The 25973-nt window shown below is 38.0% G+C and overlaps 1 protein-coding gene across 1 annotated transcript in view; it reads left to right on the forward strand.

The window, feature by feature from the left end:
* Positions 1-25973, forward strand: part of LOC139710745 (Golgi-associated PDZ and coiled-coil motif-containing protein-like) — a 64910-nt gene that overhangs the window by 8367 nt on the left and 30570 nt on the right. Inside the window, exon 3 of the mRNA XM_071622662.1 lies at positions 3612-3787. Coding sequence (XP_071478763.1) covers positions 3612-3787 — 176 coding nt within the window. The remainder of the gene's footprint in view (positions 1-3611; positions 3788-25973) is intronic.

Consider the following 25973-nt stretch of genomic DNA (forward strand, 5'->3'; position numbering starts at 1 on the left):
CGCACGTTACGTATGGGACATTCAGAGACTTTTATGACCTGAAAAATAGTGTTAATGGCCTTTGATCATATTGAACTTCATCAAGGTGATTGATATCTAGGAGAAGTATAATCATGTAAAAAATTGAGAAAAATGACCTTGACAATTATATTCTAGAAGAGAAAATATGTGCCGTTACGTATGGGACCAGAAAAATTTTGTTTTTTTGAACATTTTTTTCAACCTCAAAACTCTCTGAAAGTATATCATTCTACAACTTGTAACTCACTGTGATGAAAGTCACAACACTCAAGATTATCACAGGTAAGTTTCATGTAATTAGGCAAAAAGCTCTAATTACAGGTTCTAATTAAAGACAGACATGACGCGTTACGTATGGGACAGTTACGTATGGGACAGTTTGTCCCCCATTCATTTAGTGTGTAAAGAACCATGTTTATGGGTATTTTGCATAATTATTGAAGTAAAATCAGTTGAAACTACTCAAATACTGATCCAGATTGTCAAGGAAACAATATTCCCCAAATATTCACCATCATAATCATATTCAATCATATCTTTATATATTTATGACCAACTTGGGTATGCATGCCCTTTGTCCCCCATTCGTTTAGTGTGTGGAGAACCATGTTTATGGGTATTTTGCAAAATAATTTTGCAAAATACCCATAAACAAATTTTTGCATAATTATTGAGGTGAAATCAGTTGAAATTACTCATATACTGATCTAGATTGACAAGGAAACAATATTCCCCAGATATTTACCATCATAATCACATTTAATCATATTCTATATTTTTTATGACCAACCTTAGTATGTACTGTATGCCCTATTTTCATCAGGATAGTTACTACTGAAAAATTGAATAGTTAAGTGTTTACTTCCATTGATGAAGGGCAGTTTGCCATTCAGTTTCAATAAAAAACAACTTGACACAAGAAATATCAAGTTTAATAAATAAGCAATACCTGCTGCGTGGAACCCCAGTGATCGAGTAGATATGTGATGTCTGTCTAGCAGTCAGGTCATTGATTCGAGTCACACCTCAGTATGTATACCCATGAATTTTGTCGTGGCTACTATTGAAAACTGAATAAGGACAATTTGTGTATCACTTGCAATAAATAAAAAATCATTTTACTTTATTTTTATATTGATATATCACAACCATTTCAAATTGGAACTCCATCACATAAACTTTGAATTCCTCTAGTCTTAAGATTGTATGCTCTTAAGTAATTCATATAATTGGTTTCCAATCATCTCATTAAATGTTGAAAACTGAATCCTCATTTCTACAAAAAACTATACCATCCCTTATATGCTGATTTTTCATTGTGTATTTTGCCATTTTCCCCTCCCCCTTTCTGAAAATTGTTCAGTCAAGTTCATGTATTGTTTCAAGTGTCTATAACTCAAAAAGTAGCTGCAATGTTGGGATGCTTTCTTCAGGATGATTGACCATTTGTGTACTGAGAGACCTTCCCAGCTAGCTACATGCATTCACATGCAATATGTATGAGAATGTCCCATACGTAACACATTTGTCCCATACGTAACATTATTTCAATGCCTAATAAAAAATGTTTCTTTAACTTTTTTTTCTTTTTTCTCTGGTATTTAATTTCTCTAAACAATAAATTAGAACTTTCCAAAAGGGCAGTAAAATAACCTTAGCAATTTCAGAAAAAACCTAAAAAAATGACCTCATTTTGTTACGTATGGGACATCTCGTGATAGGACACGAGCTAATTTGCATAATCATTTGCATAATCCCTAAATTTTCATACCAAGTTAAACTATGTGATGAACTTCTTATGTCCACATATTAATCAAATATCATTTGCTTTCCTTTGAATTAATATGAATTTTTATAAATGTCCCATACGTAACGCTGTGTTTCACATTTATGCAAATGAAGCCCTTGAAATTTGCATAAATTTACATAATATCATTTTTTCCTCCATGGAAATCAAAACTTCAACTCATAAGCTTCAAAATGATACCAAACATGTCAATATTGAGCAAAGATGAAATTTTGCCTTCTGAGGGGACCTTATCTTGGACTTGCCCATATGATAATAGTAATAGTAATAATAATGATAGCTGTAGTAATAATGGTAATAATAATAGTAGTAGTAGTGGTAATATTGATAGTAATAACAATAATAATAATAATGATACTACTAATAATAATGATAATAATAATACATTGTTATAATAATAATGATGGTAATGATGGTGATGATGATGATGATGATAAAATGTTGATGATGATAGTGATAGTAATAGTAATAGTAATAGTAATAGTAATAGTAATAGTAATAGTAATAGTAATAGTAATAATAATGATAGTTGTAGTAATAATAATAATAATAGTAGTAGTGGTAATATTAATAGTAATAATAATAATAATAATGATACTACTACTAATAATGATAATAATAATAATACATTGTTATAATGATAATAATGGTAATAATAAGAACAATAATGATCTTTTTTATAGTGCATTTCCAAAACGAATAATGTGCTTTGCATGCAAATTTGTCCCAGTGACAAAATCCAAAAGAATATAAGAATCCATTTCTGAAGTACAAAATATTAGATGTTTTTGTGCCATAAGGCAATGTGGGAATGAAGTCTCAATAGCCAGCATGTAAACTAAATCCTATAAATGATATCCTGTAAAGGATGGCATTAACCAGGTGTATTGGGTTTACCTTAAAAGAAGATATGAGGTAAAGTTTTCAGGGGTGGACTAAGACTTGAGCCGTGTCCCAACCCTTCAATGTCGAAACATTTGTGATACGTGGTGAATATAGGTAAACACTGGTGAAGTGACTAGCACCTGTTGAGCTCAAGTGGCCAGGTGTGTGTAATCGTGTGAATGCTTGATTCCATAAATGTCAATTTATGTAGAATAAACACAAAGTTCACCCAAAAGATATAGCATGTGAGGGAATCAGTGGGCCATCTGAGAGGTATTTGCAGAGTATGAATATTGGTTGAAAAAAAATAAGCAAATGAAAAACAAGAACACACCACAAAGCAGTCTTTCACAATAACTTTAATACAGTATAATGTCGTATGCTGTTTATGTTTTTATATGATTATATTCATTGGTGGATGTGATGAATTAACATTGTAATGCTTAACCTGAATTCTGTAAATATTTTGAATTCATCAATCTTGATGTCCTTACAGTTTGTCATTCTCTTCACTATTTCATACTTTGGATTTTATCTGAATTGTAGACTCATTGATAATGTTTTTATGCGTACATATTCATATCTGTTCTTCATTTCAGTGCTATCTGTTCAGGGCTGCACACTAACCCATTGTTTTCTACTGGTCCGTCCTGTCTGACGGACGAGTAGGTACCCAGTTTTCTGTTTTTTACTGGTCCATTCCTGAAAAAGTAACTGGTCCGACAGTCATTTTTACTGGTCCTGGCCCCTGTTTTATGAAGAGTTATAATTGATTGTATTGATTTCTGCCGTATGTCTATGGCAGCCTGTGTGGTAAGGGAATTTACAATCAATTGTATCTTTTGATGAAACGGGGCCCTGGACCATTGTGTAATGGCTTGCTTTGTATAATTTTCAGGAGGAAGAGATGGACTCGTTCAAGGCTGACTCCCTGAAGCAGGTTCGCCTTGAGGTGGAGCTGGACCTGATGAGGAAGGAGAACCTTGAGCTGAGGCAGCATATCCTTGGTCTGCAGGGAGAGGTGTATGGAGCAAGGCTGGCTGCCAAGTACCTGGACAAGGAGCTTGCTGGAAGGTAAGGGAGTCAGGAGGATAAAGAACAGGGGCGGATCCAGGAATTCCATAAAGGGGAGGCGCCTTTACCATTTTTAAAGGGGGCGCACATGCCCCCATTTTTTCTTGTTTAAAAATTTTGTTTCAATATAAAAAAATAAAGAGGGGGCCTGGCCTGGTGCGCCTCCTCTAGATCTGCCACTGAAGAATAAGGGAACGTTACCCTCTATGTGAATTTTGTGGTGTTTGATGCAATTCCTTAGGCGCACCTGGTAAACTAGGGACGGCGAGCGACGCGGTGCGACGCTTCTGTAAATTTCTTTCAATTTCCGACGTCAAAGGACACCCAGCGACGGTTAGCGACGGCGTACAATCACTAGTTTAGACTGCGTGTCGGCGGGCGCCGCCGAGCGTCGCAAAGCGTCGGCTAACTCCCAAGTATACTTGTGAAAGACGAGCCCTCACAAATGGACCGTTGCATGTACGAAAAGGAGCTTACCTGGTGGCCGTCTCGCTGCGTCCGCGAAATAAGCTCCTTCCCTCTACCCTTCCGATGCGTCCCGATGCGTCTCGAGGCGTCCCTCGTTGAATGGCGACTATTGTTTCGTAATGAATAGAAAACTAAAGTGCTACTACTAGTGCTAAGCGGAGAAGCCATCGGCAATCCAGGATTTGGGGCCAAGCACTGTTTTGACATGAAAATTACACTTACTGATACATGTGCAAAATAATTAATGTATTTTAGGTTACAGAAATGAATTGTGACATGATTCAACTCCTCAGCAATGCAATTGCGAACCAAATTCGGCAATTAGTATTAAGGAGGAAATGCCATAAATATACTATTGCTTGATGCTTAAAAAATCGCGAGTTTACCGTTTAATTCGCGCTACTCGCTCGCTAATCATACGAATCCCCGATACGCGTGCGTGTACGTAGTCCAGCGTCCGAGTATACTTGGGCACACAATCTGCGCCCTGGGCTTGAGATGAAATTTTATGAAGCACAGCTGTGACTTGTGAAAGCTAAAACATCAAATGCAAGTCCCCGCACCGTACGTAAATTTTCATTTAAACGCAAGGAAGTTCATTGCTAAAAGGAAGCGTGATTCCGTAGGCAAATATCGAACGCAACCTTCACTAATCAAATGGAATAGAAAGTGCTACATATTACTAGCAGATGAAGCGGAGAAGCCAGTGTTTGGGGCTACGCACTGTTTTGACCTGAAAATTACACTTACTGATTTTCTAGGTTACAGAAATGAATTCTAACATGATTCAGCTCCTCAGCAGTGCAGTTTCGAACCAAATTCGGCATTAAGTATGAAGGTAGAATTGCTGCCCGATGCTTACAAAAATCGCGAATTTACCGTTTCGCGCTACTCGTTCGCTACAACTCCCGATATCGTTCCGAAAATCCCCGATACGCATAAAGTATTACTGTATGTGTTACTAAGTATACTTATAGCGTGTGGTATAGTGCACATAATCTAAGCACTGAAGCTTGGGAAATTTCAGTAGTTGTGAGAGGTAAAGGCAAAGCATCAACACATGCAAGTTCCCGCCCGAGAGCGACAAGCAAGTTCATTGCTAAGCGGACGCTCGATTTCGTAGGGAAAATATCGAACGCAACCTTGACTAATCCAATGCCAATTTGCGTTTGTTTCTAATTCAACGCAAAGTTTCAGGCAAAACTGTATTACTTATTTGCAGTTGCAAGTCAAATCTCTCACAGGGCCAGCGAGCCCTGGTCCCAACAACTTTTGTTACTGTCATTTTAAGGCACGACGGACATCCACTCGTTGGTATTCCAGAATGCGTTCGGAATACACCTTGTACCTTTTATCTCAGTGGCATGCACTCGAGAATGCGCGCATTCTATACTCAGTACCCATTCCGGCCGTCGCCTGGGAATGCTCAGCTTACAACAGGGCCTAGAAATAAGCCGGGCATTCCGGAATGAAACTGAGAATGCATCAACAATGAGGGTGACTTTGTCTAATCTCTCTATTGTCTGATAAAACCTAACGGTAACACTACCAACAGGATTAATTTGCCAGGGTTCACAGCCTTTGTCTTCTAGAACGCATTCGATCAGCCCCACGCTTTCACCAATGAGGTGCATTAAGTATACGTACAGCCGCTAAGTACTAGCTCACCGTTTTGCTTCCTTCGCTAGCTCTCAACGATCGAACATGTGGCTGGATCTCTAGCTGGCCTGGTATTGCGAAGGTACCAAGGTAGTCTTTATACAGGCATGCTAGATTTCGAATTTTCTATCAAAGGACATTTAATTCAGTTTTCGCCTAGAAGGAATAAATCAATCCTTTTGCATGGCTACGTGAACATTTATGATACCAGGGAGGTGAGGTCTGTTCGCTATATGCTTTTTTTTTAGGCGAAAAGAAAGACAAAACAGTATCATATGACGTTTACAGGAACTCAAAAGGGGCTTTTACTCAAGACTAGTGCTAGAGACATGTCCCTAGCTCACTCCCACTCCCAGGCCAGACTGTCTAATTGATATCTACACGTGGTTTACAACACGGGTGGGGTGTGAAGGAATGCATACGCGCATTCCTTTGCTGGCAGGCAACACTAACTTATTGATTGATCCACTCTGCTTTCATGGAAATTTCCACAAGCTGGGCCTGGCTGGGGCATAGGTATCATTCCCATTTATTCAGCTAGCACATGTTCCTTTGTTTGTTTGTTTTAGTTTTAGTTTTTTTTTGTTTTTGTTTTTGTATTGTACCGAACTTCTTCTTTGTCGGGTGGGCTGGGGAGAGGAAAGATCAAAGTGAGCTGAGAGGGAATGAGACAGGGAGAGGGGAATCAAAAGGAGGAATCGTCTGCTGAGCATGTTGTCTCCTATACTTTTTTACAGTTCCATTATTATTGTCATCAAATGCCGATCATGTGAAATTAACCGGATTTGGATCAAACAGAATTGAACTGATATGAATAATAATATGAAAATCAGTGCTGTTGCTACAATACAAACGCATTCTACGTCACTACGAATGATTACAAGTTACTTATCTTATACTGCAGGACCTATAATGCATTACAAAGCGTTTTTAAAGTGACAGGGCTGTTATGAAATTACAGACCAGCGTGGCTAACGAGCTACCCTCACAACCATGAAGCAAACGGGCAAATTACAGATAGGAAAATTATTCGACATGTATTCTAGCATGTTCCGGAGCTGCATGTTATTGCTATTTACTTTCGAACGTAAAAGCAAACATGTGACATTTATTTTATCATCGTACGGAGTTGAATATTTTAATTTCCGAAAGTTAAAGGAAATATTCCACATTTATTTTAGCATCTTCCGGGGCCGAATGTTATTGCTATTTACTTTCGAACATAAAAGCAAACATCCGGCATTTATTTTACCATCGTCCGGAGTGGAATATCATTATTATTCATTTCCCAACGTCAAAGCAAACGTGCGATATTTATTTCAGCATCTTCCACAGCCGAATGATATCCTTATTCATTTCCCAACGCAAAATCAAATACTCGACATTAATTTTAGCACCGTACGGAGCTGAATCTTACCGTTATTCATTTCCAAAAGTATAAGAAAACATCCGACATTCATTTTAGTATCATACAAAGTCAAATATTACCGTTATTCATATCCCAAAATTAAAAACAAATATCCGACATCTATTTTAGCATCTTTCGGCGGTAAATGTTATTGCTACAGATTCGAACATAAAAGCAAACATCAGACATTTATTTCATCGTCGTACGGAGTTGAATTTTATTGTTATTCATTTCCGAACGTCAAAGGGATCATTCGACATTTATTTTAGCATCTTCCGGAGCTGACTGTTATTGCTATTTACTTTCGAACGTAAAAGCAAACATACGACATTTATTTCAGCATCTACCAGAGCCGAATGTTATCTTTATTAATTTCCGAACGCAAAATCAGATATCTGACATAAATTTTAGCACCTTAGGAAGCTAAATCTTACTGTAGTCATTTCCAAAAGTATAAGCAAACACCCGATATTAATTTTAGTATCATAAAGTCGAATATTACCGTTATTCATTTCTCGAAAATAAAAACAAATATCCGACATTTATTTTAGCATCTTATGGAGTCGATTGTTAGCGCTGTTCATTTCCAAAAGTACACTGCAAAAAGTCCGGTGTTAAATAGTGAACACCGAGCTGGTGTTAAATTTTCGGTGCTCATTTATGGTGTTAAATTAATACCTCCGGGTGTCATTTCCAAATTTTAAACTGTTTTTTGAAGAGTTTCTTAGTAACTGCACTTCTTGTTGATTTTTAATTAAAACAAGACGATCAAGAATTTTACATTAAAATACTAGAGTTTTGAAAAAATGTGAAAATAAATTTACACCAAAGTAACACCAGCTGGTGTGGTCTCTTATTGAAGCTGGACGGGTGTTAAACCATTGATATTAACACCAACAAATATCAAATCAACACCATGTGGTGTCATTTTTGAATTAACACCAGTACAGTGTCAAAATAACATCAGGTACAGTGTCAAATTAACACCACGAAGTGTCAGGTGAATACTTTTCAACACCATCACAGTGCATTTTCAACACCTGTGGGTGTGGTCCTTTATTGAAGTTTGATCGGTGTTAGATTTAACACCCGTGGGTGTTAAATCTAACACCGATGTTTTTACAGTGTATAAAGGCAAACATCCGACTTTTCTTGTTGGCCCGATCGGTCCACCAAAATCTTCATATATGAAATTTTGGTGCCCGACGTGCGTTTTTTGATGGCCCCGGGCCACCCGCTAGTTTCGAGACCTGACGGTATACCTGGTAGGTACCTCCTAGCAACAGGGTTGGCGTCTCAATCTGGCAAGAAAAAATACGAATGTATATCGAACTGCGGTACGAAACGCAACTTTAGGCGACGAGTATTATATCGTAAAAAACAAACTAACCAACATACCAGTACAGAAAATCGAACAAAAACAAAATCTCTGTGTTAGAAATCAGTTTCCAGACACACTTTTACTCATTTTTTTTTTTCACACTGAAACACAACGTGTATAATATGGCGCGACTTTTCTTTCTCACAACGCAACAGGGCGGCGTGTGATGTTCTTTTGAAGGTCAAAGACAATATTATTATAGAGGTGCACGAGGCCGCTATCATTCTTCGTGAATGAAATGGTTTCAGTAACGCGTCTGCATTCTCGGACGCATTCCGGACGCCTTGAATAGAGGATTTTATAATCCCCATTCTTAGTCCATGGGCCAGGCCAGATATTGGTACCATCTGAGGTGCAAAACCTTTTTGGTGTCATTTTGTTTGTCGGGCATAGATATGCTTATCAAGCTATGATAGCATTTCCAAATGAGTAGCTTAGTCATAGTAAATGAATTTTTAACCAATTTGGTCTCGTATTTTATATCCCTTTACTTCTGAATCGAAACTAACCGCCATACAAAGAAGAGCACTGTCTTCTGTATGTTCCATAGAGCTGTAAAATGCAGCTCTATGGTATGTTCACAGGTGTTCTGTTGTAAACGCGGTGCGCTTAGTCTTTTATTCAAGGGCAGCGAAGGGAATATCCAAAGGTTATGATGTCCACAGCGCTTAGTCTTTATTCTAGACGGTGAAGGGAATATCCAAAGCGTATGATACAGTGTATATCCTTTTATCTAAAAAAAACAACAACAACAACAACAAAAGCAATTCCTAGTGAATTTTACCGTATTTTTCAATCATTTATCATTTTCCGGTGAAAACGCTACGGTGAAAACGCTGATACCACGCCAATGTCGCTTTATTTCCCTCCAACAATATAAGATAATGCAAAAACAATGTAACGGTACACTACGATACATTATAATGAATGATATTGTAAATGAACAGAGTGATTTTTGTTTAAAACTGATGTATTTGTTGATAGGATAGTATAAAAACAGTATGGATAATCCCTTTTATGAGGAACTTTAGATATGATAACGGTACATGAAAGAACTAAGCGCACCGCGTGACAGCTGTGGACATCATAACCCTCTGGATATTCCCTTCGCTGCCTTGAATAAAGACTAAGCGCACCGCGTTTACAACAGAACACCTGTGGACATACAGTAGCCAGTGCTCTTCTTTGTATAGCGGTTTAGTTTCGATTCAGAAGTATAGGGATATAAATACGAGACCAAATTGGTTAAAAATTCATTTATTATGACTAAGCTACTCATTTGGAAATACTATCATAGCTTGATAAGCATATCTATGCCCGACAAACAAACTGACACCAAAAAGGTTGTGCCACCTCAGATGGTACCAACAACCCATTTTTCGGGTCTTGGCCCATGGACTATCTCGGAATACGACGGAATGCCTCTATTCACAAGGCTGAGGGAAGTAACAATAGGGCATTCTCAGTGCAGGCAGAATGCGTGGACCGGGAATAAAGTAGAGAATGCCTGCATGCCGGACGCATTCTGGATGTCCGTCGCCACAGCATACAATTCATCACATTTTATTTTGCTTTCTGCTTGAATGTGCGTCATCATGCGTCCCGAGGAGTCCCTCTCTCAATGGCGACTGCTGTTTTTTAATGAATAGAAAGCGCTACACTGTACTGGCAAACAAAGAAGAGAAGATTAATCATTATCTTACAATGTCTTAATGAAGCGTAAAGTTACTCTAAACACTACGGATTTGGAAGTAAAACGTGATTCGTTTTCTTCTCTTAAAATGCGTTCTTTGAGACCTTCAGCAAATTGTGATAGTCCCTTACGTGCTACTATTAAGTAGGTTATAGCTCGTTATTCCGAAGGTTCGTTATTCCCGAATTTCATTTTCGGATTAACGAATCTCCGGAATAACGCCACGTTCGGATTAACGAACCTCTAGATATAGGGAATTTGCGTATTTCGGATCAACGAACCTTCGGAATAACGAACCTTCAGAATAGCGAACCTTCTGAATTTTGAATTGATTTGATTTGATTTATTTCATTCTCATTTTCATTTTTTTCTTTCATTCCACAAAACATAACACAAAGTAAATCTCAAATTCAATCATAAGCATAGTATACATTACAAAGTATAACAATCAATGGTAATCAACAAACTTGCAAAGATATGCACACATACTGGAATTACAAAGTTATGTTTGAAGGATTAAAAAAAATGAGAACTGAGGGGTCCACTAAAAAGCATTGCTTGTAGATTGTGGACCACTCTAAAATATCTTCAAAAATACTTATTATAATTACAAGTACATGTACATAATACAGAAAATAAGACAATGAAACAAAGAACAGAGGCACAACAACATGACATGACTAAACTGAGGGGGATACGATTGAAAGGAATACCCTTAGCAAAAACCACATTTAAGGGAAGAAGGGAAAGAAAGAGATAAAGAGAGTGCCTACACGCTGGACAGAGAAACGGAAAAGGGGATTGTGGAAGTATTTCGGACAGCTGGTGACTGCACGCAGCTGTGGAAAAGTTAAGGATATAAGGGGGGGGGGGTCGACCGCATACAATCCGTTCGTGTTTTTCCCCTTTTTTTTTTCGTTTGCTGGTAATGAACATTTAGTTTTAACTTAACGAAGGTGAGGTGTATGTATTTTTCCCATCATTCATGGGAAGAGAAGAAGAGTGAAAGAGGGAGAAATGAAATCAGACGGAGGACAAGTAGCTCAACAAGCTGTCTTTTACACCAGCATCAGTAATATCATTACCATCACTCAGATCATTTGGCCCTTTTCGTATCAAAATTAAGGAACACGACCACCATCATCACTCGAGATAACACCTAAGCAAACTAATCACAAAGTACCAACAACCTCTCAGACAACAACACAAACACTACAAAATATCACGCAGCACACCGAAGAGGCTGGGATCGAAGTTCCTTCGAAATATGCAGTACTACAGCAAATTGGAGAAATCGCCGTTACGAAAATGCATGTGCAGTAACCGAGGCGGGTGCTGTTCGTTATTCCGAAGGTTCGCTATTCCGAAGGTTCGTTATTCCGAAGGGTCGTTAATCAGACGCAAACACGCAAATTCCCTATACCTAGAGGTTCGTTAATCCGAAAATGAAAAAGGTTCGTTAATCCGAAAGTTTGTGGCGTTATTCCGAAGGTTCGTTACTCCGAAGATTGGTTAATCCGAATCTGAATTTCGGAACAATGAACCTTCGGAATAACGAATCTTAGGAATAAAGAGCCTTCGGAATAACGAGCTGTAACCAGAGAGACACCTGAAAGAATTTTTACATACCGGTACTTCGAAACAAAGGGAACGAATAAAGTGACATTAAACGAAAGAAATCGTACCAAACGAGGTATGAGAGACAGCGGAAATAAAACAATAAGTAAAGGCCCTCGCCGAAGTTTGCAGCACCGAAACACGTGGCAACTCGCTATGACGAGATCTTGAGACAGACATATTTTGTTCTTTGTAATCTTTATCAGTACACAATAAACAATACAAAACAGAAAATGAATTCGTTGGACAGGAGAAATTAGTTTGTTATATCGGGTATTATTTTGTTACATCAGGATCTCCTATGCCTAATCGAGTTTCCACGTTACACTGGAAACAAAGTTCGAACGCTTTTTCACATGCACAAAATACATGCAAGAACAATTATCGCAGGAGCAAATGTGTCATCATCCAGTTCATTCCCAAAAATGATTTTTTTTTTTCAGTCACAAAATTGTCCCGAAACGGGAGAGTGCCACAGAACTTCTTATAGAGTTCTGTGGAGAGTGCCCGTCACCTTCTTCTGAGGGAATTGCTAGTAAGCCTGACCAGACGCAGTGCAATTCTATGCAGCGACAAGGGCTGGGTAGTTAGTGAATGAGTTGCCTCCTAATCCGTCTTTTGTTCGCACGAGGCGTGGTGTGGACATTCTGTTTTGAAATCGGCAAGCCGTAATTGTCTCTGATCAAAGTTACTCTGTACAATGTACTTGAAAGTCTGTGGTGTAGGCGGTCACTGAGACACCTTCCGTGCAAGACACAGTACGATGCGTGAAAAAAAAGACAGATTAGTGCTTGTTCATTAATTTTCTACGCCACCACGCCAATGTGCTGAATACGCATTGTATCACGTTATGTGCACCATCTTGTTGATGAACCCTATGAATTTGTTTATCAAATCGTTGCTGACCGTAAAAGAGAGGTGGAAATTATAAGTCACGAACTGCCAGCCGCATGACAGAAATGTACCAAGCAAGCAAACAAGCAAGCACCAGTGAATGCCGTTTACAAACGCAAAAACTTGAACTGTTAATAGCAAAATCGACTGAAATCGTGTTTAGACTAAGTAAGAAGCTATCGGGCCTACTCGTACATTAATATTGCAGAGATCAGTTACATGATTTCTAACAGAAAGAAAACTCGCCTTTTAAAATGCAAGGTAAAACTCGCTCCACATCACAATAGGGCAACGAGTAAGCTCAGATTGTCTTTATTCACTTACTGTTGTCATATCACTACCCTGATTCAATTTTGGCTAGTCCGCAAAAAATTGACTAAGCAAACATTACGACATACAATGTATTAGTATGCCTTAGTAATAGTATCGTCCAGCTTGTGTACCAGCAGCACGATTATAAAGATTCTCGAGTACTACGTATAATATACTGAGCTACTGTACGCGATGTACACTGTACGTGTTTGTTGATTTACAGATCAGCAGTTGCGATCTTAACAAATTTAATTTGTAGAGGGAGACAAAGTGAAGAAACTCGCATCTGAACCTTCACCCCTCTGAATAATATCTTTCTTTCAATGCAAAATGTTTTGGGTATATTCAGTTATTGTTTACTATAAAACATAGTCATGTGTTATTTACAGGCTTTTTCATGTTATTTATTGGATTCTATACATCTTAACTATTCCAGTTTCTTTCCCCCTGACTGATATCACAAAGTCTGCCATAACGATGTTCGCTAAACAGTTTACGTTCCATACGAAGAAATCATGTCTTTTAAACGAGGAAAAAACAAAAACAAAACAAAAAACAAAAACGAACGAATGTTGATAGCCAAATAACTTCACAGTTCGTAGGTGAAGTTCCTTCAAATTTTCCAAAGTAATACGTACTTTTGAGCGTGAAATTGTCAGGATTTTGCTGTCTAACCGGGTAGTGGCTGCATCACATACTCGTAGTGAATTTGTGTGGGCATACGAGGCCTTTCGTATGTGTGAGTAACCAATCCCTTCCTGTACAATTTGTAGTTCAGTAAACATTTAGAATACTCAATTAAGTACACAATAATAAACTGTTCGATATTTCTACTAACGGTCAAAAGAAAGACTAATTAGAATCATGATCTTTGCGATGACAACTCATGAGCTAGTTCTTCGATCGATATTTCCAGGCTATTGACACGCGGTTTATTCCAGTGCGCGCATTCTTTCGTCTGGCACCTTGGGTCTGGCACCTGGTTTTGTGGAAATTTTCCACAAGGAGGGGAGAAGGGTGGGGTGTCAAGTTTCTCGTAAATGCCAGAGAGTGCCTACACAATCTCTTTGCTTCAGTTACTGTTGTGTTTTTCCCCTTTGCTGGTAATGAACTTCTAGATTTAACTTTACGAAGGTTGCGAGCACGTGGTTCTTTTTGTTGTGAGGTGTATGTATTTTTTTTTTGCATCATTCATGGGCCGGAAGGGAAAGAAGTACTCTAGTATGTTCTGCAAGCTGTCTTTTACACTCGCATTAGTATAACTTATCATCACCATCACTCAGATCACTCACCCTTTTTCTATAAACATTCAGAAACATGACCCACATCATCATCAAAGATTATTCCTCCCGTCTATATTTCTTTTCTGAATTATCCCCCACTACTCGCTTTAATGATTAACAAAAATCGTAACTGTTCGTTACTTTGAAAGTTTGCAATTTCCGAAGTCTCGTTATTCGAAAAAAAAAAATAAAAGCAACAACAAAACTGTGTTGCTGATTTGAAGATTCGTCAATTCAAAAACGAAGGAAGGTTTGGTTTTCTAAATGCTGTTAATCCGAAAACAAAACAAATTTTTGACCACATTATTCGTTTTCAGATTAACGAACCGTATTTCCCATTTTCAGATTAACGAACCTTCGGAATGTCACAAAATGTTCGGATTAACAAACCCTAGTACACTTTCAGATTACTATAGTAACAAACATGGAATTTGCGATTTTCGGATACGGAAGAACGAACCATCGGAATATAAGTACACCTAGTATCATCTCATATACCTGACTCTTTTTGGAATAATAACCACCACGCAAAGAAATTAACAATGTCAAACTGAGAAACTGATTTCTTGCCTCAAAATTTTCCCTGATGCCGTCTATATATTTCTTTTCTGAATTACCCTTCCCCCTCCACTGCTCGACTGAAAAACAAACAACAAAACAAAACATAAAGTTACAGTTCGTTACTTAAAGTTCGTTATTCCGAAGGCTAAGATTCGGAGGAACGAACCAACGGAATAAGTACGTGACTCTTTCCAGAATACAAACATCACGCAAAAAAAAAATTAACGATATCAAACTGAGAATTTCACTTACTTGTATTCCTTGCCTCAAGATTTTCACTCCCTTCTATATTTATTTTCTGAATTACCCCCCCCCCCATCCCCTAATCGACTGAAAAAAAATAAAAAAATAAACGTAGTTACAGTCATTCCGAAGGCTCGTAAATTCCGAATTGACGAACAAGGGGGAAAAAAAGTTTCGTTCTTTGAAGAATCGTCGACTCGAAAACAAAACGGGGGTCGATATTAAATCGTTGTTAAACTCAAAAGATAAATGAGTAAATAAACAAATAGACAGATACATTTGTAGATAGATACATACATACATACATAATAAATAAATAAATAAATTTTCGTGCCGGATTAAGAGTGTTCAGACTAAGGCGCCTTCGGAATAATCCCACACACTAGTTACTTAAAAGTTGATGCCTATTTAGGTGGTCAAAACTTACGTTTGAAATGAGAAAGTGGGAGCATTTGCAGACATTTAAAACATCCGACATAACGTTTTAGCACAATAAAGAGCCGAAAGTTACCGTTATTCATTTCCGATTATAAGAGCAATCATGCAACATTTACTAGTATTTTAGCACCTTACGGAGCCGAATGTTACCGTTAATCATTTTCAAATGTAAAAGCAAACTACCGACATTCATTTTAGCATCTTAGGGAACTGAATGTTATCCTTATTCATTTCCGAACGTGAAAGCAAACATCCGCTATCTATTTTAGCATCTAACTGAGCCGATTGATACAGTTAATCATTTCCAAATGTAAAAGCAACAATCTCTTATTATTTTAGCATCGTACGGAGCAGAATATTACTGATATTCATTTCAAAATTTAAAAGCAAACATCCGACATTTATTTCATTATCATACGGAGCCGAATGTTATATGCTGCTGTCCACTTCCGAAAGTGAAATGAATCATCTGACAATATTATTTTAGCATCGTACGGAGCCGAAAAGTAGGGCCTACTGTTGTTCATTTTTAACGTCAAGGCAGATATCAGACATTTACTTTCCCATCAAACGCAGCTGAATGTTACTGTTATTCATTTCGAGATGTAAAAGCAAATATCCAACATTTATTTTAGCATCGTATGGAGCAGAATGTTACTTCTATTCACTTCCGAACGTAAAAGCAATTATCTGACATTTATTTCAGCATCTTCCGGAGCCGAATGTCATTGCTATTTACTTTCGAAAGTATAAGCAAACATCCGACATACATTTGATCATAGTACGGAATTGAATATTATTGTTATTCATTTCCGAACGTCAAAGGGATCATTCGACATTTATTTTAGCATCTTCCGGAGCTGAATGTTATTGATATTTGTTTTCGAACATTAAAGCAAACATCCGGCATTTATTTCACCATCACACGGCGTTGAATATTATTGGTATTCATTTCCAAACGTCAAAGGGATCATTCAACATTTACTTTAGCATCTTCCAGAGCTGAATGTTATCGCTAATTTACTTTCGAACGTTAAATTAAACATCCAGCATTTATAGCATCTTCCGGAGCTGAATGTTATTGCTATTTACTTTCAAACATAAAAGCAAACATCAGACAGTTATTTCATCATCGTATACGGAGTTGAATATAATTGTTATTCATTTCCGAACGTCAAAGCAAACATCAAACATCAATTTTAATGAATCAATGTTACTGTTATTCATTTCGAAATTTAAAAAGCAGACATCCGACAATTATTTTAGCATCGTATGGAGCAGAATATTACTGCTATTCGCTTCCGAACGTACAAGCAATCATGTGATAGTTATTTTAGCATCTTCTGGAGCCAAATGTTGCTATTTACTTTCGAAAGTAAAAGCAAACATGCGGCGCTTATTTATTATCATCGTACGGAGTTGAATATTATTGTTAATCATTTCCGAAAGTCAAAGCAAACATTCGACATTTATTTCAGCATCTTCCGGAGCCAAATTTTATCCTTATGCATTTCCGATCGCAAAATCAAATATCTGACATCAATTTTAGCACCGTATGGAGCTGAATCTTACCGTTATTCATTTCCTAAAGTATAAACAAACATCCGACATTTATTTTAGTATCATACGAAATTACCATTATTCATTTCCAAAATTAAAATGAAACACGTGTACCTGACATTAATTTCAGCATCTTGCGGAGCCGATTGTTGCCGCTGTTCATTTCCAAAAGTAAAGGCAAACATTCTGACTTTTTCCTACGGGACAAATATAGGACGACTTCGTAATACACTGTTAGTTCTTGAGTCACTTGACAGATAAAAAAAGATCTCACCTCATGCATGCAAAATTTTACATGTATGGAGCTGCCTAATTATGGCATACATTCGCGTATGAGTGTAGACCTACATGTGTTTTCATAAACCCTCTTCGATCGCTACTTTCAAAGTGTTCCCCGTTCAGTGAGATCACACCCCATAATTACGTTTTCTTTTCAACATCTTATAGCCAAACGAAACGCAAATCAACTCATAACCAATGTTGAGACAAAGGAAAGCGTCGGAACACGTCGCTCATCGTCAGGCTATCACGAGCATCATTTGTAATCTGGAGAGGTGCGTCTGGACACGTCGCTCGCTATTCAATTTGAGCACTGGCTGTGACCATTCAGAAATCTCGCTACATCTCAAGCGCCATGTCCCGAAACGTCGGCACTATTAAAACGAACACTTGCGTGAGCGGAGGTCACGCAACATAGAAATAATCAACAGCTTTTTTCGAGGGTGTCGGCAAGTGTCAGCAAGCGTCGGCAAGCGTCGCGGTATCATCAAAATGATGGCGCGTACTGCTTTGACCGACGCTTAGCGACGGAGTAAAAACATACTGCGACGCACTTCATTGTTCTCGCAATATGTCCCCGTCGCTGAGTGTCGCTCTCCGTCGCTCGCAGTCCCTACTTTACCAGGTGCGCCTTACATTTTTTGTTGTACATTGTTAAATTTTTGTTGTTGCTGCTGCATGTTGATCCTACTGTATAAATTCATAACATGGTAGTGTTCTGATGTACATGTCAATTATTTGATCAATAAAAAGTTTCAAAAGAAAAAAAAGGAATAAGAGAGTCAGAGATGGAAGAAATGATAGTCATGGAGGGAGGGAATGATAGATTTAAGGACTGATGAGGAGTCGAGAGGGGAGAGAATAGGCCTGGGAGTTACGGTGGAAGGAATAATAGAATGAAGGAGTGGGCTGGAGTCAAGAAAAAGAATAAGGGACTTATGGATAGAAGGAATAATTGATTGAAGGATTGAAAGGTAGTCAGGAGAAAGAACGAGGGAGTCTTTGATGGATGTAATAATGGATTGAAGGATTGTGAGATAGTCTTGCGAAGAGATGTAGAAATCATGGATGCAAGGAATGATAGAATGAAGGAGTGAGAGGTAGTCAGCAGGAGAAAGAACAAGGGAGTCATGGAAGGGTGGATTTAATGGATTGAAGGATTGAAAGGTAGTCAGGAAAAGAAGGGATGAGGGTGAAATGAATGGAAGGAATGATAGAAGGATTGGAAAGGAGTCAGGAGGAGAAAGAATGAGGGAGTCATGGATGGATGGAATAATGGATTGACAGATTTAAAGGTAGTCAGGAAGAGATGGGATGAAGGAGTCATGGATCGAAGGAATAATAGGTAGTCAGGAGGCGAAAGATGAGGGAGTCATAGATACCAGTGTACATGTAGAAGGAACAATAAAATGAAGGAGTGAAAGGAGTCGGGATGAGAATGGATGAGGGAGTCATAACCAGGGAGAATGACTGAATGAGATGGTCCTGGAAAGAATGAGGTAGTCCTGAAAAATAGGAATAAAGGAGATGGGAGAGGAAGGAATATGAAATGATGATGACAGTCTTAAAAAGGCAAGGAATAGAATAAAATTGTTAGGGGAAGAATGTGTGACCCGGGCATTATGGAGAAAAGGAATTTGTCTTGGAGAATAGAAATAAGAGAGTCTTGAGGAAAAGAAATGGTCAACTTGGGATGAGATGAAATATATGAGACTTGGAGTGAAGGAATGAGGGAGTGAAGATGAGGGCATCTGTATCAGGAAGGGGGAAGAAAACTCCTCAGTAAGTTCATGGGAAAAAGAATGAAAGAATAAGAAGAAGGAATGAGGCAGTCACAAAGAGAAGAAATAAATGGGTCAGAAAGGGAAAGGATGAAACAAGTAGATGTTTTAAATGTGTGAAAATGAGTCAGATGGGAATCTGCATGAACTGATCTAAATTTATTTCACATCTTTGGAACTGAAAATTGTCATTCTCATCTTTGTTTTCTTTCTTTAATCTGTGCATATACTTCTCTTCAAAGTGGTATCTATTAAATGCATTGAACAAAGAACAGTAAAGGGGAAAAGTAAACCTATTCAGTGCACTGCATAAAGAGCATACATGTACACTTTCAATGTTTTCCTAAGTCTCGTATAACCTAGGGAAGTTATCGCCATCTCTCACATCGAAGACAGGTTTAACGACAGCCTGCTCTCCCTGAAGTCTGTCTCAGCTGTCAGGCATTGTTGAACCTGCAATTTCAATTCTTGATGGATTGCATCAAATTGGCAGGGAAAAAAACGTACACATTGTCAAACCAGGTAAAGGTAATAATGTGGAATATCCGTCATGTTGCTCAATACGAACCATCAAATCCTCCGTGTAACAAGATGGAGGAGACGCCACGGTTCTTAGGGAGGCTGACTCTCGTCTTCCATCATATTTATCAATGTTTACATGCTACCAGACGTGTCTACTGGGCTGTAAGCCCATATCAGATTAGTTCCTAATACTGATTCATGATACCATCAGCAGCTAGCTCACATAATGTAGTAACACCTTGTGGAATAGAACCTCGGCCGTGTATATTCAAGTAAAATTCTGTGCTCATTTTGTTGTGGTGAGTGGGGAAGACCTATGCCTTGTTTCTTATGCAGTAGAAATTGTTTTCTACGTTAGAAAGACCAGAGTCTGTCTGATCCCAATGATCTGATCCCCAAAACAACAACAACAACAAAAGATGTTGAAGAGATGTTTTGTTCTTATCTCCCCATGTTCCTCACTCTGCTTTGTAATTTGATTCTAGTAGTAGTATGTACACAAAAATGTTTAGCCCATTCATTATCACCTGAAGAATTCCCTAGTTGCAAAGGAGTTTATATGCAAAGTGTATGTGGATTTGGTGCTTAATTGAAACATAAAAAGTAACGACAGGGGTAAAGTATCATAGTATCACCCCCCCCCCCCCCCACCACAATCCACATGGAATTCATGTGTAGTTAACTGTTCATGTAAGCTTCTCAAACATGATCACAAATTGTTTGTATACATTGTAGGAATAACACAAATGTAGTTACTCTTTCACCAACTGTTTTATTTGGCTTGTTTGGTTGACTTCATGAATACATCCCCTTTAAGAAAATTCAACAAAACTCTTAGCGTAATGGTTCTGAGATGTTCCAAATGGAATATAAACTGCATTTGAATCTGTCTAAAGCCCTCTATTTCAGAGGCAATTTCTAGGAAAGTGGAAGCTATCTTGGCGTGCATTTAAATGGAGCAATGCCAGCTAGAATACAAATCTTTCAAGAGCAGAAATATAGCTTCTAGTAAAATATCCATCTGTTACGGAGATAAGGCCAAGTCTCTGCAGATACATGAGCTTTGCTTCATGTGATTTTCCTTCTCAGGGGAAGCAATAAGTAAATAGTTCTGCATTTATATTTATTTATTCAGAGCAGAGGCCATTTCACCTGACTATTAAACTAAAGCAGTTAATGCAGGGTAACCATTTCTGGCTCAACCTAACATTTTGGCATGAACATTACTCGAAACTTTTGCTGATGACATCACATTTCTTGATGGAATGAAGCCATTATGAGGCTATCGATCTATGTACATTACTGTTTGAATTAAGACCAAAAAAAAAAAAAGAAGGAAAATAGGACTAGTTTAATATTCTTTTGTCACAGAGCTGCATTGCATACTTTCTAGACACGTCAGTTGAGCTCATGTCGGTGATGAAGCTAGAGGCCATAACATTTGGTTCATTTTGAGCTTGCCAGCGTCATGTGTAGACTGATTTGATGTGATTGTCGGCTTTGACGTATCCAGCTTTGATATTTACTTAATGGATTCATTTTTTTTCTTGGGGGGGGGGGGCACTATGAGTGCTGAATTGCATGTTACATGGTATTTGCAGCCGACTGGAAGAAAGGTAGCTATGATGTATATTGCCAAGCAGGTTCTATCGGTAGTCAAGGGGTGGGGGAGGAAGGGGTTGGGATCGGTAGTCAAGGGTTGGGGGAGGAAGGGGTTGGGATCGGTAGTCAAGGGGTGGGGGAGGAAGGGGTTGGGTAGGAGGAGGGGTGTGAATGAAATCAAAATGTTCAATCTAGCACGAGATGATTGAGCATTTAAGCAGCATAGAAAATATTCTCTTGCTTTCATCTCATTAAAGGAAATTTGTGACAATATCTTTTTATGGATTTTAATGGTGTGACTCACTCCCTAATTCAGTTATCAGTTGTGTTTCTTTGTACATTGTTTAAAGGGATTGTATAGTTTTGGTTGAGACCTAATTTCAGGTTTCTAACATTTTTTGGTGAGATAATCAGAAACCTCTTATGAAATATGAAAGAGCATGTAATTCTATGAGGAATTCAATGTTTATTTGATGAAAATTGGTTTTGAAATGTCTGAGATATCAAAAAAGAGCGATTCTACTAAAGTGTGGGACCCACACTTTATCACGATCGCTTTGTTTTACTTTGTTTTTGGATGTTTCAGTCATTCCAAACCTGATTTTCATCAAATAATCTTTGAATTCCTCTCCAAATGGTATGCTCTGTACTATATAATAAGTGTTTTCTTGGTATCTCCCAAAAATTTAAAAGCCCAATTTTCATCTCCACCAATACTGTACTATCCCTTTAACTTGTGCTGTATGGATAAAATAGAAGAAAGTTGATATCTGTGGAGGTAAAGTCTTGGTTTGTTTTGCGTGTTTTGCTGAAGTGGGAGATCTTAAATGCAATTAATGGAATCTGCTAAAGGCAGACCCCTTGGCAAGGTTGGATTGAGTGTCCTTTGACTAACATTGGTAGTATCGATGCACCTCTGGAGCATGTTCCTGTAGGTTCCTGTAGGAAAGAAGTTTCAGGGAGGTTGAGTTGACAACTAGACTTGATGAATGCTTGGATGTTGATTTTACTGAGAGCGGGACCATCTGTCTCATGTCAAGGATGACAGAAATGAAAAGATAAAACAGAAGGAATTTACTCTCTCATTTATTCTATACTTTCAATAAATAAAAGTTAGAAGAATCTTTTGTTGGATGATCCCCCTCCTCCCCCCCCCCCCCTCCCAACCATCCTTCCCAGGATGCCCAGAGTAGGGGAAGCCGTCCAAAGCGGCAGGGAGTGCGGCATGATTAAAGTTTCCTGAAAGCTTTCATAGCAAGAGAGGCATCGATGAGCAATTACCAGACATTGAACCCAATATTTGCCTGCTGGCAATCCCTCGGCTGCCTTGTTTAGACCGCATTAAAGAGTGGTAACGAGCACTCCCCGTCTATCCTACACCCCAACACCCACACACATTGATACCACATACACCATGATACCCCAGACACACCGTGATCGGCCAGACTCCCTCCGGTGGAAGCTACATTTCATTATCAAACAGTGTCGGTAGCAAGAGTCTGCGTAATGAAACAAGTTGCCAGGGACTTTTGGTAGATTATAATTTACCATTAGTCTTCATATGAAAGAAATGTGAAATGATTGACATATGTTTTGAAAAAAAAAAGACAATGTAGTGAAATAAAGCAAATTAGTCAACAATCAATATTGGTCACAATGAAAGGTCACAACAATGAGAAATTAGAAGGAAATAAAAATTCACTTTGCATTATGATGTATAAAAGCTCAAAATGGGTTTCAAACCTCGGGTGGAAACTCAGGTACCCCCTAAAGACTTTATATTTCCAGAGAAGACATTCATCTTTATTAACTGATGAAAACTTCAGAAGATTTGATCTGCCTAAAATAAAGGATGCTGTTCACATTCTAAACAAAGTTTGGATTTCCAGCATGATTGACACAGCTTATAAAACAATGCATCTTTATAAGAGTTGCTTTAATTGATGCCCTAAACATCAACATTATTATTCTCTACTGATGTCATGTAGAGGCGTGAATGTTCAGATACCTTTTTTTTTTCTGTTCAAATTCATTAAAGAAATGAAGTTATGATCATGGGTATTTTGCCCTGTTCTTGGTATTTTGCCCTGACAGTACACTTACATTTTCTGGATCCAGGGTACATGTTTATTCAAGTTTTTAATAGTCATTTGTAACAATTTTCTGACAGGATAGCTTGAAGAGTCTTCAGGCTCGTTCAGCAAAATATTGATGTGATCAAATTTGACAGAGAGGTAGAGCCTTTTGTGCGAATCGATGGAATAATTGACGCAAAATGTACAGTGTAATGAGGAAATGAGAAGGTCAAGGACCTTGTCATCCAAGGTTTGCAAGTTTTAATTAAAAACATCCACAGGTATGTCCATCACATATATTGAAACATTGACCTCTAAGAACTGTACATTGATCATAGAATGCGAGTTTGGCCAAGCTGGGGTTAATCTCGTTCCATACATGAGTAGTGATGGCCTGGTGAAGGTTGTTTAAATTGTTTCACCTGCTCGTTGAGGACCCTTTGATACCAGAGCCCCAGAACTATTATTGATCAAATCCTCCATAGTGGGGATCTCTCGGGATGAAAAAAGAGGGCAGTTGTAACATCTTTGACTCAATGCACAGCGTGTGTTTTAAGCCTCACTGTTATCTAGGAGATATCCAGACCGTATGAAAGCTGTCTATAAACTAGATAGAGTGTAATTTTTTTAACCTGAAACTTAGAATTTTGATCAAAATTGCATAAAAATGAAGAAATCTATGAAGTTGTGAACTCTTGCTTATTTTCACACAAAAATTCTTGAATGGTCAATACTAACTTTACTGAAATTAGTATGCTAATGATTTAATAGCCTCACAGTTTGCCTTTTTGTATTTACATGAAATCTTTGAATTTCCATTCTTTTTCAAATTACAATTTTATCCCAGTCTCAAAGCCACATATACACTATATCTCACTGATTATTATTTTTAAGGCATTCAGCTTGAATAACATTGTGTTTGATAATCATAGTAGAAAATTAAATTTTCATCAGTTTTGGTACACAATCAATGAAAAATCGTAAAGTGATGACATCATCAGCTCACTCATTTGCATATTCATATTAACTGTTCAAGAACAGTTTTGCAATTCAAATAAGTGATAATATACAATTTCAAAATTCCCTAATCTTTATCCGACTATGATGACTTTTTTGCTGTTGTGCTTATTAGATTTTACTCTTTCTCTTTAGACCAACTCTCAACTGATCCAGATTTCTCCTTTATAACCCGTTGAGGACAGGCTGATTTGGCTACAACACAAATTTCCCATAGACACCTGCCCAAGTATACGTGGGACTCGTCCTCAATTAAGCAATTTTTTTGTCTTTTTAGATTATAAACCCATATAGGGGATTTTAGCAAAATAAGGATTCCCAACATCTGAATGTATCACATTCCTTTGAGGAGGATCGGATCCCTATATAATCATATTCACAGAGCTCTACTGGAAGACTGAAGGAAGAAGTATGGCTGCCCTGAGGGATGTATGTGGGAAATATTGTATGTTGATTGTAAAATGGGATAGCAAAAATCATATGCTTTTAGTTTTCTTTTCCCGATACAAAGTGCGAATTCACATCAGAAAATGATGAAAATGATGAAAGCCCGCAGCTAAGATTACCGTCATGATTGGAGACTCACTTCTACCAAATTATGTTGATTTCTCCCCACAGCGGATCCTAGTGGCTGATAAAATAAAAGCATTCTTTCCCTTTCCCCTTTCTTCTTCTCGTCCTGTGGTTTCACATTAGGTGCTCTGCTATATCTTTTTACCTCTTTTATGGTTACAAAACTTGTCCATGCACAAATTCACACAGACACACATTAGCATACAGACACATACCTACACACATATTTGTAGACATATATTCATGCACATGCAGACACAAACCCACCAACACACACACACACACACACACACACACACACCTATACAAAGACAGGAAAACTTAATGTTTGCAGACATAACAAAACTCTGAGATTAGTCCCTGTCTTTCCTTCTCTCACTATAGGCCCTATACCTAGCAGATTAGAAAGTGGTGACAGGGTGGGAAGGGGGTGGGGGGTGGGGAGGGGTAGAGACAGGGTGGGGGAGGGGTGGAGGCAGGAGGGGGGCAGGGGAGGATTAGCTACCTAGTACAGCAGGAACTTCAAATGCAAAGCCAAAGTGATGTATGAAGAAACTGAAATAAAAGTGCAATGTTTCACCTGCAATTCTTGGATTACATAAATAGTATTTCATATTCATTCTATCATTAACCCTTCTAGTAGAACTGGTTAAATTGATCACATTTGCACAAAGTCAGTAATAATTTACCAAATGTTGCCAAATGAGACAGGAATATTAGCTTTAAATGGTCTTGTTTGCTTTTAATCAAAAGCTATGACTTTAGTAAGCAATCTAGAGGCCTGTGATAATCAGCAGCCAAAATAAACTATGGTATATGA

The sequence above is a fragment of the Diadema antillarum genome, unplaced genomic scaffold (genome assembly GCF_040938485.1).
Source record: "Diadema antillarum isolate AM-2024a unplaced genomic scaffold, OU_Dant_1.0 seq00001558_RagTag, whole genome shotgun sequence".
Taxonomy (NCBI): domain Eukaryota; kingdom Metazoa; phylum Echinodermata; class Echinoidea; order Diadematoida; family Diadematidae; genus Diadema; species Diadema antillarum.